Source organism: Chiloscyllium plagiosum, unplaced genomic scaffold, assembly GCF_037043375.1.
Source record: "Chiloscyllium plagiosum isolate Xiang-an unplaced genomic scaffold, Cpla_swu_hap1 HiC_scaffold_6, whole genome shotgun sequence".
NCBI lineage: Eukaryota > Metazoa > Chordata > Chondrichthyes > Orectolobiformes > Hemiscylliidae > Chiloscyllium > Chiloscyllium plagiosum.
The window spans coordinates 57085738-57102342 of record NW_028270144.1 but is presented as its reverse complement, the minus strand read 5'-3'; the positions used below and the strand labels follow the sequence as shown (position 1 = coordinate 57102342).

At 38.2% G+C, this 16605-nt stretch overlaps 1 protein-coding gene across 1 annotated transcript in view; it reads right to left on the bottom strand.

Moving 5' to 3' along the window:
• Positions 1 to 1183: 1183 nt before the first annotated feature.
• The window catches only part of vstm5 (V-set and transmembrane domain containing 5), a 35766-nt gene continuing 20344 nt past the window's right edge, over positions 1184 to 16605 (bottom strand). Inside the window, exons 3-4 of the mRNA XM_043692761.2 lie at positions 11904 to 12047; positions 1184 to 1811 (exon numbers count right to left, since the gene is read on the bottom strand). Coding sequence (XP_043548696.1) covers positions 1789 to 1811; positions 11904 to 12047 — 167 coding nt within the window. The 3' untranslated portion in view covers positions 1184 to 1788. The remainder of the gene's footprint in view (positions 1812 to 11903; positions 12048 to 16605) is intronic.

Below are 16605 nucleotides of genomic sequence, written 5' to 3'. Positions count from 1 at the left end.
CTGTGCTGGAGCTATGCAGTACTCTCATTGATCCACTTTTGAAATGCTGCATACAGAGTTAGCATAAGTTAACCGAGACACTTGAAAGATAGTACAGGGTAGAGAAATGAGGTTGATTCCAAAGTTGAATGGATGACAAGACAAGAAGATATGAGGATAGAGAAAATAAACTCCCTAACAATACTTCCGGATTTACAATTGTAGCAAGTCTAAAATTCAGGATAATGAAGCTAAGTTTATAGTAGATGTCAAAGTATACTTTTATATTGAGAGTGATCAGCATTTAAAACTGAATGGCACAAAGTTTATAGAGTCACGACAGTGTGGAACAGGCCTTTCAGCCAAGCAAGTCCACACCGACCCTCAAAGAGTAACCCACACAGACCTATTCCCCTACCCTATATTTGCCCCAGATTAATGCACCTAACATCCCTGAATACTATGGGCAATTTAGCACAGCAAATTCACCTAACCTGCACATTTTCTTTGGATTGTGGGAGGAAACCCACGCAGACACGGGGGGAGAATGTGCAAACTCCACACAGACAATCACCCGGGGCTGGAATTGAACCTGGGTCCCTAGCGCTGTGAGCCACCATGCCACCCCTGAACTATACTGTTTTTTTTAGAATGTTGTAATGTGGAAATGGTAATTCATAAATATCATCTACAATTTATAACTAAGGCTTAATGCATGCATAAAACAAAAAAAAGTTGAATAAATTTAAAATTCTCCATTTCAGTTCTGCAAGATAATAATTTGTTTACAGCTTTTTGGCATCTTGCACAATATCTGTTTTGGAGGGTATTCTTGGATAGAAAGCGTTGAGGAGAATACCAATCTGTAAAGACCATTGCATAGATTTGTAACAGTGAGAATGATTGAATAGTGAAAGTAGATAACTATGTTTACTTATTCTTTAAACGTGGGAGAGGATTACAGTCACTTACGTCACTGAAGTAATTGAGCACAGATTCAGAATTTAACCAAGCACTTTCCTGAGCAGCTTTGCTAAATACCATATCATAGTTATTCATATACACACTGAATTGTACTTTAAAACCTTTCAATATATGATAGGAGAAAGCAAGACTATCTTTGACTTTTAGTAATAGATGTTCAGAAATATAGAAATATTGACATTTTATATGGTATTTTCATTGTTTAATAGAGCCTATTTATTGAAAATATTACTTTAATTAGCATACACTCCCCAAATACAGTAATTTGTAAAAGCTTTATAGTGCATATTAATAATGGCCCACAGTCTGCTAAGATAATGTTCTTTACAACATCCACTGTTTCAGTGTGGCTTTTTCAGTAAACTCTTTTGCCATTCTGGTACTTTAAGCAGATTTGATTCTTTACAGCATCTGAGTTCATCAAATAGATTCAAAAATCAACAGTTTAAGGATCTCCATGAACTGAGTTTAAATAAATATGAGATGAGAGTTAAACATTTATTGCTTCAATTTTCCAAATTTAATCTGTACTTACTATAAAATCCACAGTTCAAAATAAGCATTTTATGTGAGAACTGTTGTTCAGAGTACATACAAAGTATAGATAAGTTTGTTGCAATAATGAATATATGACAGAATTGAGATCATATCGTGATTTTGCAAAAATCTCATCATATTAGCTATTATTTTTCATGATAAAATCATACAAAATATGTCCATTCATCCATTCAAGTTTCTTAGTGTTAGTTATTCCTTCACGTTCCTTCTATTTTCAGATTTTCTCAATGTTGGTCAAACAAACAAACTGGAACATGTAATGCAATATTAAAGTGCTGATAGTTCCATATCTGTAGAATTTAATTATGAGAAAAAAAACACATTAAAAAATTATTAAAGGAAAACTGTTAGATTTGAACGCACATCCATTTGAAAAATAAACAGATGGCTCTTTTAATGTGACAAGTGAGCATTATCTAGAAACTTCAAAGTTATGTTTTTCTGAATGTTTTAAGAGTTAAGCAACATTGCTGTCAGATGTGACTTCTGCTTGTATTGGAATGCTGGTTTTCACTATGACATAAAAGACCACACTTCATCCACAAAGCATCCCTCATTCATTGGTTCTGTTCTTTTAGCACCTTCCAATTCAAGAGACAGTAGGGTAGAAATTTGTTTTGCATGGTATTACAAAATAAGCAGCTAAATCATAGAATCTCTACAGTGTGGAAGCAGGCCATTTGACTCATCAAGTCCACACCAACCCTCCAAAGGCTATCTCACCCAGACCCATCCCATATAATTTCCATGGCTAATGCAGTAACCTGCACATCTTTGGACTGTGGGAGGAAATAGGGGGAGAATATGCATACTCCACCCAGTCCAAGGCAGGAATCAAACTCAAATTGCTGGCACTGTGAGATAGCAATGCTAACCATTGAGCCACCGTGCTGCCCCAAATAAAGCACTCTAAGGATCACCACAGCTCAGGCAAGGTGAGAGGTTGGGAATGAAAGTACTTCATGGTAACACTATGCATTGCAAATGAGCCACCTAGTCAATTGAGCTAACTGAGCAGCTGAAATATTTTTACCTCAGACTTTCCCAGGTCTGCTGAGTATTTCCAGCAATTTCTTTAATTTCAGATACTCAGCATTCATAGTATTTTACTTTTTCATTTCTAACTCATGGTATTCACGAAATGAAAATGTAATTTGAAATATTATGATTCTGTATTCTATGTGTCTTAGCATTTATTGCAGTTGTGATTTTGTTATGAAGGTGTAGAAGTGAACTATACCTTTAAGAGAGTGAAGGACTTAGAGAAGCACACAGAGTGCTGGAGAATTTGCAATGTAACATGTGGTCCAGCAGCTAGAGTAGTCGGTTGACTGAATACAAAAACAAACTCGAACGTGGCCAATCAGTTTAAATTATACCCCAAAAAATAGCAAACTCCAATCAAGTTTGAATTTAGTATTTTGACAATATTAAAAGCTAATTACACAATCTGATGCTTTGGGGTATAAGACCAGGGAAAATTGAACAGTTGAGGGCGAACTGCCAAAAGACCAACAGATGTAGCCTGCTGGTCAGAACTCTCTGAGAGGTACCTGTCTAGAGAAGGAGTTTGCACAGAGAAAAACATCGACACTGACCTGGAGAGCAAACCTACAGAGGAAGATATAAAGAGAAGATTCGACAGCTGGCTAATTTCGAAATTTGAATTTTTCAGTAAATCTTTATCGGGGGTTTTATCGGAATAGTATTGCAGAGGGAAAGATAAAAGATAGATTACAGAAAGGAGTTGTAAATAGTTTTAATTAATTATTTTCTGCTAGACTGAAAAAAAGGTTGTTAATTTTTACTTTAAATAGTGACTTGTGGGATCGTTCTTGGCCTCTTGAATTTTAACAGTACGGGGTAAATCTTTTAAATTTTAAATTACCGGGGGTAGGGGGTGGGGGTTACCCATGTTGGAACACTTTGCACATAATTGTTTATACAAGGCAGTCGGACAACATTTAGTGCAGGGCTTAGCCTGGTGACACTATTTGACTGGTTATCCATATTTTTAATGCCACCAAAGGTATACTGAGTGAATGATTGTTGGAATAATTGATCTAAAAACAAAAAAAAACTGAAAATACTTAATAGGCCAGACAGCAGTGTGGCTTGTGAATATTTCTATGTTCTGCAACTTTGCTCAGAATATTGTTATTGTTTGAGATGAACTGACCTATTGAAGGCAATACAACCCATATAAAATGGGGGAAGGTGTGCTTGGATGGTCAAAGCACAATTCCTGATGTATGTACTGCAGCAACTAAGTTATCTATAAGCGATTTGGATGAGAATATAAGAGGCATGGTTAGTAAATTTGCGGATAACAGAAAACTTGGTGCTTTAGTGAAGAGTGAAGAAGGTCATCTAAGAGTGCAACAGGAATTTGATCAATTGGGCCAGTGGGCCAAAGAATGGTTGATGGAATCTAGTTTAGAAAAATATGAGATGTTTTGGTTAGACAAACCAGGGCAGGATTACACAGACAGGCCCTGGAGCATGTTGTCAAACAGAGACATCTTGGGGTGCAGGTACGTAATTCGTTAAAAGTGACATCACAGGCATACAGAGTGGTGAAGAAGGCATTGGCACATTTGGCCTTCATCAGTCAGAGATCATCAAGTTATGGCAGTATATATCATTGTTAAGGCCACATTTGGTGTGCTGTGTACAATTCTGGCTACCCTGCAGTAGGAACGATATTATTAAGCTGGAAAGGGTGCGAAAAAGATTGACAAGTAACTGTTACTGAGATTGGAGGGTTGAAGTTATAAGGAGAAGCTAGATAGGCTGTGACATTTTTCATGAAGTGTATGGGGTTGAGGGGTGACCTTTCAGAGTTTAATAAAATCATGAGGGGCATAGGGTAAATAGCCAAGGTAAGGCAGTCCAAAACTGGAGGGCATCATAAGTTTAAGGTGGGAGCAGAAAGATTTAAAAGGAACTTGAGAGGTGACTTTTTCACAGAAGTAGTTGTGCATATATGGAATAAGCTGCCAGAGGAACTGATAGCGGTGAGGACAAAAACAGCATTTAAAAGACATTTGGAAAGGTACATGGATAGGGGAGATTTAGAGGGATATGGGCCAATTGCAGCCAAATGAGACTAGTTCAGTTTAGGAAACCTGGTCAGCATGGACAGGTTGGGCTGAACGATCTGTTTCTGTGCTATATGACTCTATAAACTTCAAGACTTAATGGTATGTTAGATGGATTGTTTATGAACTATTACTATCAAAAAACTATTTGCAAGCAGTTTCAAGAGATAAAACAAAATAAGAGTAACTAGACATTGTGGGAAGCATACAAATGTCTCACATTTATAAATAATGAACAATTAGGTAGTGGCTACTTTTAGGCACAGAATTTGAAAAGTAACAATGCTGATGAAAGCATTTTTTTGGTATTTGGTAATATGCTTACATTGCTGGGTCATATTTGGCAGGTCTTAATGGATATGTGAAAAATGTCAAATACCTCAATTTGATAAAAGCTAAAAAGAAATGAATGGGAATCTTGCAAGGTAGAATTGCACTTTTAAAAAGAAGTTATTTTCTTCAGAAAAAAAGAAATAGGGTCATGTATACACTGGTTGTAAGGTTGCTCGCTGAGCTGGTAGGTTTGTTCTCAGACATTTTGTCACCATGCTAGGTAACATCATCAGTGAGCCTCTGGTGAAGCATTAGAGTTCTATCCTGCTTGCTTTTTATGTATCTTGGTCTATTAAGGTGGGTGATATCATTTCTGGTTCTTTTTCTCAGAGGTTGGTAAATGGGGTCGAAATCGATGTGTTTGTTGATGGAGTTCTGGTTTGAATGCCAAGCCTCTACAAATTCCCATGCATGTCTCTGTTTAGCCTGTCCTTGGATGGATGTGTTGTCCCAGTCGAAGTGATGTTCTTCTTCGTCTGTGTAGGGATACTAGTTATAGCTGGTCATGTTTTTTGGTGATTAGTTGGTGCTTGTGTATCCTGGCAGCTAGTTTTCTGCCAATCTGTCCGATGTGTTTGTTGCAGTCTTTGCAGGATATTTTGTGTATGACATTTGTTTTGATGGATGTTGGCACAGGATCCTTTAGGTTTATCAGTAGCATTTTCAATGTGTTGGTAGGTTTGTGGGCTACCATGATGCCAAGGAGTCGGCGTAGTCTGGTAGTCATCTCTGAGGTGTCTGGTGTATGGTAGTATGCGTTCTTGTTTGGGTTTGTTGTTTAAGAATTGGCAGACTGTGCTTATTGGGTACCTGTTGTTCTTGAATACACCGTATAGGTATTTTTCTTCTGCTCATAGTTCCTGGGTGCTGCAGTGTTTTGTGGTCCATTTAAGTAATGCCCTGCCTGCACCCAGTTTGTGGGTGTCGGGATGATTGCTCTTATAGTTGAGTATCTGGTCTGTGTGTGTTGCTTTCCTGTAGATGCTGGTCTGCAGTTCTCCATTGACTGTTCGTTATACTGTGAGATCTAGGAAGGGGAGTCTGTTGCTGTTTTCTTCCTCTTTGTTGAAATTTATGCCATTAAGAATGTTGGTATTGATATTGTAGGTTTCCTCTAATTTGTTCTGTTTCGTGATGAAAGGTGTCATCCACATAATGAGGATCTAAAATCTGGAATTAAACCATTGTCAGGAGTAACCATTTTTATGCATGATTTTATTAACCACACAATGGCTTCTTATTACAAAGTAACATAACAAAATGGCTTCAGGCTGCAAATTAACTCTGTGTTTGAAATGGCTTCTCACCCTGCTAAAGGCTGCATTCCTGCCATGCTGAGCTAGCTGAATTAAAGGTAAGGCAGAACAACGGACCCTTCACAGCATGGAATTAACTAAGCTAGATAGGATATTACTATTTCAGTTAACCTTGAAATGCAGGTGGAAAGAGATAAATGTATAGTAAATAACTTTGTTTTCCAGAAAATATCATTGGGTTAACCTGCTGTCCATTATACCATTTTATTACATTTTATTGGATTTACTCTGTAATTAAGGCTATACTATTTCTTAAGAAACATATAAGAATTGCCTTTGTTCTAAATGGAACTGCGCGGTTACTCCAAGGAACATTGAAGCTGTTAACCTCTGTGTCGCTGGACAAACCTGTGCCTGGCATTGAAATAAACTGTGAAATCTTGCAGAAGTAGATCACTTTCTTGTTGATTAGTTGACCGATCGCGGAACTGAGAGACCCCTCCCGGGTCGAGATCTTCAAGAGGAGATCCAAAGCTTAGGGATGTTGGTTTGAGTCTCTGCATCACTGCTTCTGCTAAGAATCCTGATATTAGTGATCCCATGAATGTCCCATTGATTTGTTTGTAAGTCTTGTCATAGAAGGTGAAGTGGGTAGTGAGGCACAGGTCAACTAGCCTGAGGATGTTGTCCTTGCTGATTAAGTCGGTGTTGTCCGGTGTTTGTGTCCTTGGTTCTTCCAGTCATGAAGTCAGCATTTCTTTGGCCAGGCTGATGTTAATTGATGTGAAAAGGGTTGTTACGCCAAAGGAGACCATGACTTGGTCCTCTTCTATCTTGGTGTCAGTGACGATGTTCAGGAATTCTTGAGTGGAGTGAATGAAGTGGCATGAGTCTTCTACTAGGTATTTCAGTTTACAGTGACATTCCTTTTTTAGTCCATATGTTGGTGTGCTGGAAAGTGAGACTATGGGTCTGGGGGTAGGCCCTGGTTTGTGTACCTTAGGGAACCTGTAGAAATGGGGGGTGTTTGGATCCATCAAGTTTCATTCTTTGGAGATCTGTTTTATTAAGTTCCTCTTATTTCTGGAGTTTCTTCAGTGGTGCTGTGATACAGTTTTCTAGTTGTGGAGTTGGATCCATCATCACCTGTTGGTAGGAGTTGGTATCTGCAAGCAGTGAGTTTGCATTTTCAATGTATTGTGTTCTGTTTAGGGAGATGGCCATGTGCCCTTTGTCTGCTGGTAGGATTAAATATTTATGTCTTTTCTGAATCCTTTTAGGGCTTTCCTTTCCTGTGTGTTAAGGGTGTTCCCTTCTTCCTTCCTGCTTAGTGTTGGAGCTACTGGCTGTCTCATGGTCTGTTGGGTTTCTTCTCTGACTCTGTTGTCTTTGTTGTAATTCATCCATCTTACTAGGACAGTTTTCTCCGTGTGTATATATACACTTGCTGAGTTTTGTCCATTGTGCATCTCAGTCAGATGGACTAAGACCATGCTGCAACATAATTAGGTTAGCACTGCTGCCTCACAACACCAGGGACCAAGGTTCAATACCCCCTCAGGCAACTGTCTGTGTGGAGTTTGCACAATCTCCCTGTGTCTGTGTGGGTTTCCTCCGGATGCTCTGGTTTCTTCTCACAATCCAAAGATGTGTAATTTAGGTGGATTGGCCATGCTAAATTGCCCAATAGTGTTCAGGGATGTGCAGATTAGGTGCATCACTCAGGGTAAATGTAGAGTTAGGATTAGGGTAGGGGAATGGGTCTGGGTAGGTTACTGTTCTGAGAGTTGGTATGAACTTGTTGGGCCAAATAGACTGTTTCCACATTGTAGGGATTTTATGAACTATATGAACTGTCTGCATCAAGGTTTGCATATTCTCCCTGTCCCTACATGAGTTTCCTCCAGGTGCTCTGATTTCTTCCTACAACCAAAAATGTGCAGGTAGGTGGATTGGCCATGAGAGATGCAGGGTTACAGGAATGGAGTGGGTTTTTTTTCAGAGGATTTGTGTGGCTTCAATAGGCTGAATGGCCTGCCCCACACTGTAGGGATTCTATGAAAAACTCAGAGTTATACAGCACAGAAACAGGCCCTTCAGTCCAAATTGTCTTTGCCAACCAGATATCTTAAACTGATCTAGTCCCAGTTGGCCCATATCCTTCTAAACCCTTCTTATACATGTACCCATCCTGATGCCTTTTGAATGTCATAATTGTACTCGCCTCCACCACTTCAACTGGCAGCTTGTTCTATGCACGCACCACCCTCTGCGTGATAAAGCTCCTTTTTAAATCTTTCTCCTCTCACCTGAAACATATGCCCTCGAGATTTGGACTCCCTACCCTGGGAAAAAGACCTCTGACACTCCAGGGAAAAAAGCCCCGCTTATCCAGCCTCTCCTGATAGCTCAAACCCTCCAATCCTGGAAACATGTTTATAAATCTTTTCTGAATCCTTTCACGGTTAACAACTTGTCTTTTTAGTCAATGTAAATATCTCAAAATACTTCACAGAAGCATTTGTACAGAATCTCACATTAAGCCATGTAAGATTTGGTCAAGAAAGTAGGTTTTAAGGGATATCTTAAAAGGCATAAGAATGCAAAGGTCTCGAGAGCAAATTCAAAGTTTAGGCCTTAGATTGCTAAAAGTTCTGCTGCCAATGTTGGAATGATTAAAATCAGCAACATCAAATATGCTAGAATTGGCATAGAACAAAATCGTGCAAAGTTTTAAGCCTCTAGGATATTAGATGAATATAACAAAGCCTTGCAAGCATTTGGAAACAATGATGAGAAATTCACAATTGAAACATTGCTGCACCAGATTACGGTTGGTCAGGAAAAGCAAGGTGTTAGATGAATAGGTTTTCTGGAGAAGCTCAAGTTTTTAAATGTATAAAGTGAAGCACTGGCAACTGAAATAGCCATGTGTAAGTGTAACAAGCATGTTGAATGAGGATTTCAGCAGCAAAAAGAGTTAAGACAGGTTTAAGACAGATAATGCAATAGAACTGGAATAAGGAGGTCTTACTGATGAAGAGTATATGAGATTGGAAGCTCAGTTCAGGGTCAAATAGGAGACTAAGATTGCAAATCATGTGGTTCAATTTCAGAAATCAGGGAGAGGATTCGAGTAGCTGGTAAATTCATGATAGGGATAGAAGATACTGGTTTCGGTATTCGTAACATTCAGTTGGAGGAAATTTCTACTCATTCAGGCACACAGACAGTATAACAAATCAGAAGGTGTGCAGGCATAAAAGACGTTGTAGTGAGAAATAGCTGGATGAAATCAACATACATGTAGAACCTGCTGGTTCAGATATTGTCACAAGAAAGGAACATATTTATGGGAAATAGGAAGTGACCAAGTATAGGTCCTAGGAGAAACTCCAGAAAAATTGGTGCAAGAATAAGAGAATAAGTCATTGCTTGTGATTCTGGCTACGACTGCACAGGTGAGGCAGTTCCATTCAACAGGAAATGGAGGAAGTGTTTTGAAGGGGATTTTATTAGATTAGATTACTTACAGTGTGGAAACAGGCCCTTCGGCCCAACAAGTCCACATTAATCCGCCAAAGCGCAACCCACTCTCCTATATTTACCCCTTCACCTAACACTACTCTCTAATTTTCCAGGTCATATTTGAGTGCTGGGAGCAGGGTTTTTCTGTACTCTGCAATGGTGCAATCTCATGCAAACGTTTGGGCAGACCTTTAAATGGATGAGATGCTTTACATTCAGATATATTATGCATAAGTCTACAATACATCTTACAAAATATTGACATTTGTTCAACATAACAGGCTGCATTAGCGTACAAGAATGTAGAGAAGCCAACTCTATCACTTTCTTTCAAGGATGCATCCATGAAAATTGTTACTTGAAAAATTATCCATCATAGATAATGCACAAGTTGAAGGAAAACAAGTATTTTTCTTGTTCACATGATTTTAAATGGATACTATGTTTTTGTGTGTTCAGCAGGTATACAAGATATCCTGCTAAATTGGATCTTCATGCAAAATCTTCCATTTATTGTTTGCCAACAAAATCAATTAATTTTATGTATTATGTTTTTGGTTCGCCATGGGTTTGCTAAAATTCCTGAGAACTGTAGTCAGCCTCATCAGTATTCAAGAGTTCATCTGCATAGAGCTTCATACACCGGAGAACTTTAGTTATTTAGATATGAAAGCTGATGGTGAACCAATTTCAAGGAAGGAAGAAGCAAAAGTAGCACCAAACAAAAGGCAAGTTGCTGCTTGCCGGAAATATAACATTATCATAAACCTTGGTGAATCAGGAGGATGAATAGCACATCAAATATCTCCAAGCAGAGTATAAAGCAAACAACTCTATGTTGTTGCATAGTGTAGCACAAGAAGAGATCAGTATCCTGCACTGTTTTGGAGCAGGATATCAGGGAACAATAGAGATGCAGATGCAAAGTTTTATCAGCGTATTTCATGGTTCTCCTAATTGTTAGACATTTCAAAAAAATCTCTCAGCTTCCTCTGATGATTTGATTTGATTTAATTTATTGTAGTCACATATACAATGAAAGGTCTTGTTTTGCGAGCAGTACAAATAGATCATAGGAAACAAGGACATATAGATCATAGGGTGCTTAGACAGAGCAAGGCATTCAGTTTACAACTCTATAGGAGGTGTGCAAAGCAAGATCAACATTAGCAAGATCAATTTTATTTGAAGTTAGAGAGTTCACTCCCAAGTCTAAGAATAGCAGGAAAGAAGATTTCTTGAACCTATTGGTGCATGTGTTCAAGGTTCTGTATGCATGCTGATGTTAATTTTAATATATTTGCCAAAGTTCTAAAATAAGGTGTCTGTGATCAGAGTAATCAGTGAACTACAACTTGAAAGTCTCTCATCATTGCCTGCAAGGAGTCTATAGTAAAATGATTAAATAGCATCTTATCATTAGATTTGCTGTTACTGGCAATGCTTTACTAAGTGTTGTTCCACTTTTGGAATAAGTAACATAGTTTATTTTTGAATTCCTTGGTGACAAATAATCTATCTATGCATTAAGTATTGTTGAGTTGGGCACTGCTTGATGTCCTGCTCCTCCATCCTTGTCCTTGGCCTTTCTCTGCTGTTCTTTCAGCCAGATTCATGACACTGTTCTGTACTTTAAAACAACTGAGTGGTAATTTGCTATCTTTCTTTCTTTGTTCCATACTAGAATCCTACCAATTTTTATATTATTTAATATCATGCCGATTGGTAGCATCACTAACATGATCTTGGTTGAAAGGCAAGCATGACCAATTTGATTCATTTTCTGTTAATTGATAATAATCCACAATTGTTTTAAACTGGTTCAGTCCCAGGAGTAATTTTAGGAACATGGTCAGAAATGCACAATGTAAACATTACAAATTAATTCAAATTTAGTAGGTATGGTATTTATACAAAAAAATTGAATTATTGTTCTGTGCAGCTATTTTGCATTGCACAAAATAACTTATGTGCTTCACTACTTGAATACTTATTCTATTAGATGAAGGGCTTTTGCCCGAAACGTCGATTTTGCCTGTCCTCGGATGCTGCCTGAATTGCTGTGCTCTTCCAGCACCACTGATCCAGAATCTGGTTTCCAGCATCTGCAGTCATTGTTTTTATCTACTTATTCTATTAGGCTATTTTACCACAATGTGATTACCTGTTACACTTTGTGTTCTCTTCTTCATTTTATACAGTTCCACACTTTGATTGCAGATCCATAGAAAGAACATTAGGAGAATAGATATTGCAAAAAGAACTGTAGTAACAACAACAACGAAATACAAGTCCTTATAAATTGGTTCTGTGGAAATACAAATATTAGAAGAAATGTATTTTCATCTGGAATAAATAGTTAAATGATGGATGTTATATTATCAGAGATATATTTTTATGATTTTCTGATTTTGATCTGATTTCTTGTTAGAAAATGTAATTCAATATTCATGCAGTTGCACTTATAAGTTCTGACAAAACATTGAACAAGCAGTAAATCATTAGCAAACTCTATATGCGTCTATGATTACCAAGACAAACTACAAAAAGAGGGAAAGTAAAGTAAATGGGGATAGTGCTTTATTTGACAATAGCATTAATATAATTCACACATTACATTAGCCTATATCATCTTGAAATTTCTCTATCCTCATAGTATTTTTAGTGCCATTACAAATTTTGAAATTGTATCTCAATGGTAATCGAATACAATCCATCAATACACATCAAGAAGAACAGTGCTCTTCGTACTTCCCTTGTGGGATCCCATTCTAGCCCTTCTTCCAGTCAAAAAACAACATTCACAGTTAAACAGCAGATTACTGCTGATGCTGGAAATCTGAATAAAAATAGAAACTTCTTGGAAAGGTTAGCAGGTTAGATAGTGTCTGTGGGGAGGAGAACAGTTAACATCTCCGATCAATGACTTTTATCACTATAGAAAAGTTGGAGATGTAGCATATGGGTGGCATAAGTACAAAGGAAGATCTGTGATACGATGGAAATTAAGCAACATTGAATGACAGCAGAGCTTGACTTGTAGGACCAAAGGTGCTGGGGCAAGAAAAGAAGCAAAGAAACAAAAGATGTGTCCAAGGCAGGTGTGCTCAGTCTGAAAACAAAAATAAGAAAAACAGAAACATGCAAAGAAAGAGAAACAAAATGGGGAAACATAGTTTACAATTTTGAAATTGTTGAATTTAACATTGGATCCAGAAAGCTGTATTGTACCTAAATGAAAAATGAGATACTGTTTGCAACCCTTGATCAGTTTCATTAGAAGAGTACAACAGGCCAAGTGGTGTCAGCATGAGAACAAGATGAAGAATTAAAATGATAGGCAAACAGAATTTGCACTTGCTGATTTATATTTGCAAATACATTCTATTTTGTTCAAAAAGCACACAATCTGTACGTAGTCAGTCCATGTGACATTTTATTAATTCCTATTTTGGAAATAGGACCAGTCCGACTTAAGGTTGGGATACAGATAGACTCTCCTCACACCTTCAATGCATTGTCTGAGCTGAGATGTTACCTTTTTTTTAAATAAAATCTTAAGTTATCTCAGTAATGTGACTTGAAAGAAATTCTTAGATTTACATACTAATGAATCGAAACCTGCAACCCATTCTAAGTGATTAAGACTTAACAGCAATCTAGGTTTGTTCAATACATCTCATCAGCTGTGTGATGTTTTGATCTTTTACTATAAATTCTGTGTTCAATGATTCTGCTCCACTAGCTACCTGATGAAGGACCAGTGCTCCGAAAGCTTGTACTTTCAAATAAACCTGGTGGACTATAACCTGGTGTTGTGTGAGTTTTAACTTTGTCCACTCCAGTCCAACACCGGCACCTCCACATCCTATCACACATTCCTTTGTTTTGATGGAAATTACCCCATGTTCAAAACCTACTGGATCTTGACATGAAACAATAACTTTGTTTCTCTTTTCAAAGCTGTTGCCTGACCTGCTGAGTATTTCCAACATTTTCTGTTCCTATTTAACATTAACAACTTCTCTCTTTCACTTGTCAGTTTCTCTTTTATTTTGGGGATTGCAACTTTTCTGACAAACCTATTTTGTGACACTTTTGGAAGTACAAATGCACTCATTTTCATCATTAACAATCTAATCAGAAACTTCATACAAGTTAATTCAAAACTATTTGGCTTTAACTTACTGACCTTCCTTAATTAATCCACACTTGTCCAATGAACTGCTAATTTTGACTGTGATCAACCACCGGTGAAGTCCCCCAGAGCTGTGTCATAACACGCATGAACAAGTTAACTAACTAAGCTCGACAAAGGGTCAGTTAGACTCGAAACGTCAGCTCTTTTCTCTCCTTACCGATGCTGCCAGATCTGCTGAGATTTTCCAGCAATTTCTCTTTTGGTTTCAGATTCCAGCATCCGCAGTAATTTGCTTTTAACTCATTGAGTTTTGGACATGTGTGTAATACAGGTAGGTCTGCTATAACCCCCGTTTCGTCAATGTGAGTTTACTATAACACAAGTGGCGAACTGGGGACACGTTTCTAAAACGCAAACCTTTAAAGTGTATATTGGTTTTAGTGTGATTCCAGCCCCATAGGTTTACATGGTACCGTTGTTTCATGATTTTCTTATAACATGGGTAGCACAAGAATAGAACTACCATGGTAACGACTGTGTTAAGAATTCTCAATAAATCTTTGCAGCATTAGAAGGGTAAGGCCAGTAATTCTGCAATTTCCTCCCTTGTTTCCTGCAGCATCCACAGATGCAACCTATCCACTCCTGGTGACCCATCACCTTTAAGTATATTGTTTCTTTTTAGATCTCATTTTTATCAATGTTTTGTCCATCCAATATTTTAATACTGTTTCCTTTGCTGTGACATTGTCAGCAAAATCATCCCCTCTTTCCCTTTTCTATTTCCTTTTTCACTTTGTCGCTGAACATTCAATATTCATCCTGGATCTCAGTTGTATTATTAATCTGACATTTATTATCCATCCTTATTTTAAGCTGCAGTTTACATTCTGGCTCTTTCATCATTCAGAGTGCTCCTTTGATTATAAATTAGAAGTAAAAATCCTTTAAAGCTACTCTGCTATTCAACAAAATCATAGCTGATCTGATTACCCCACATTCCAGCCAACACCACAGCCTTTACCTTCTTGTTACTGAAGAATCTATCGAGCTCTGCCTTAAAAATATTCAAAGACTTTGCTTCCACTGCCTTTTGAGATGTAGGGTTCCAGAGACTTGTGAACACTCTGAGGGAAGGAAATTCTCCTCAACTCCTATTTTTAAACAGTGACTCTTATTTTAAACAGTTCCAGATATTCCCACAAGAGAAGACATGTTTTCCAGATTCACCTTGCCAATGCCCCTCAGGATTATATGTTTTAACCACATAACCTCTCGCCCTTTTATAATCCACCAGAATCCAAATCTCACAAGTCCAAATTGCCCTCATCACCAAACTGCTTATTCCAGGGATTAGTCTAGTAAACCTTTTCTGAACTGTTCCCAATGTACTTACATCGTTTCTTAAATGAAGAAACAAAATTGTATACAAAATGCCACATGTGGTATCACCAGTGCCCTATGTAACCTCCCTGTTTTTATATTCAATTCCCTTACTGTACCTGTACACTAAATCTTTTGCAATTCACACACAAAGGCTGCACCCAAGTTTCTGCAATCTCTCATCATTTATACAATATACTTATTTTTTAATGTTCCTGTCAAAATGGACAATTTCATGTTTTCACACGCTATACTCAATTTGCCACTCACTTAAACTTTTAGATTAGATTACATTACAGTGTGGAAACAGGCCCTCGGCCCAACAAGTCCACACCGACCCACCGAAGCCCACCCACCCATACCCCTACATTTACTCCTGACCTAACACTATGGGCAATTTAGCATGGCCAATTCACCTGACCTGCACATCTTTGGACTGTGGGAGGAAACCGGAGCACCCGGAGGAAACCCACGCAGACACGGGGAGAACGTGCAAACTCCACACAGTCAGTCGCCTGAGGTGGGAATTGAACCCGGGTCTCAGGCACTGTGAGGCAGCAGTGCTAACCACTGTGCCACCGTGCCGCCCACCGTGCCGCCCACTTTCTATATCATTTCATCGAAGTCATTTCATAAATTATAAATGGTTGAGGTCCCAGAACTGATTCTCATTGTACACCACTCATTATATCTTGCTAACCAGAAATAGACCCAGTTACACCTATTCTCTATATCCTGTCAGCTAGCCAATCTTCTGTCCATGCCCTATGTTATCCCCTACCAATGTGCTATGGTTTTCCTCCCTTTACCCCTAATGGGAATGGTACCTTGGCTGTTCACAAATGGAGAAAGTGTGGACTGCAGATGCTGGAGATCAGAGTTGAAAAGAGTGGTAGTGGAAAAGCACAGCAGGTCAGACAGCATCCAAGGAGCGAGAGAGTTGACGTTTCAGGCATAAGCCCTTCATCAGGAATTCCCAAATGATCTATTCTTTAGACATTGTCCAAGGTCAATTACAGTTTTGTCTGCCAATCTTTAATTCTGATTTACCCATGACTGATCCATTCTCAATCTACTGCTTCAGAGCATCTAGAGCTCTTCTTCATCTTTTTCCTGCTAACTTAAACTCATTATACTTTGAGCACTGTCCCCATCCCATGCCGAAACTTGATTCATCTGATGCTCATTATTTTTCAGAACTCTATCCAACAATACCTTCTTCCTCATTAAGCTAGAAATATACTGATGAAGAAAATTATGCCAAAACCATTCTAGAAACTTTAGCACCCTTTACAGTCTGCTCCTGGTCCATACAGAAAGTTGAAAATGAAATTAAAACCAG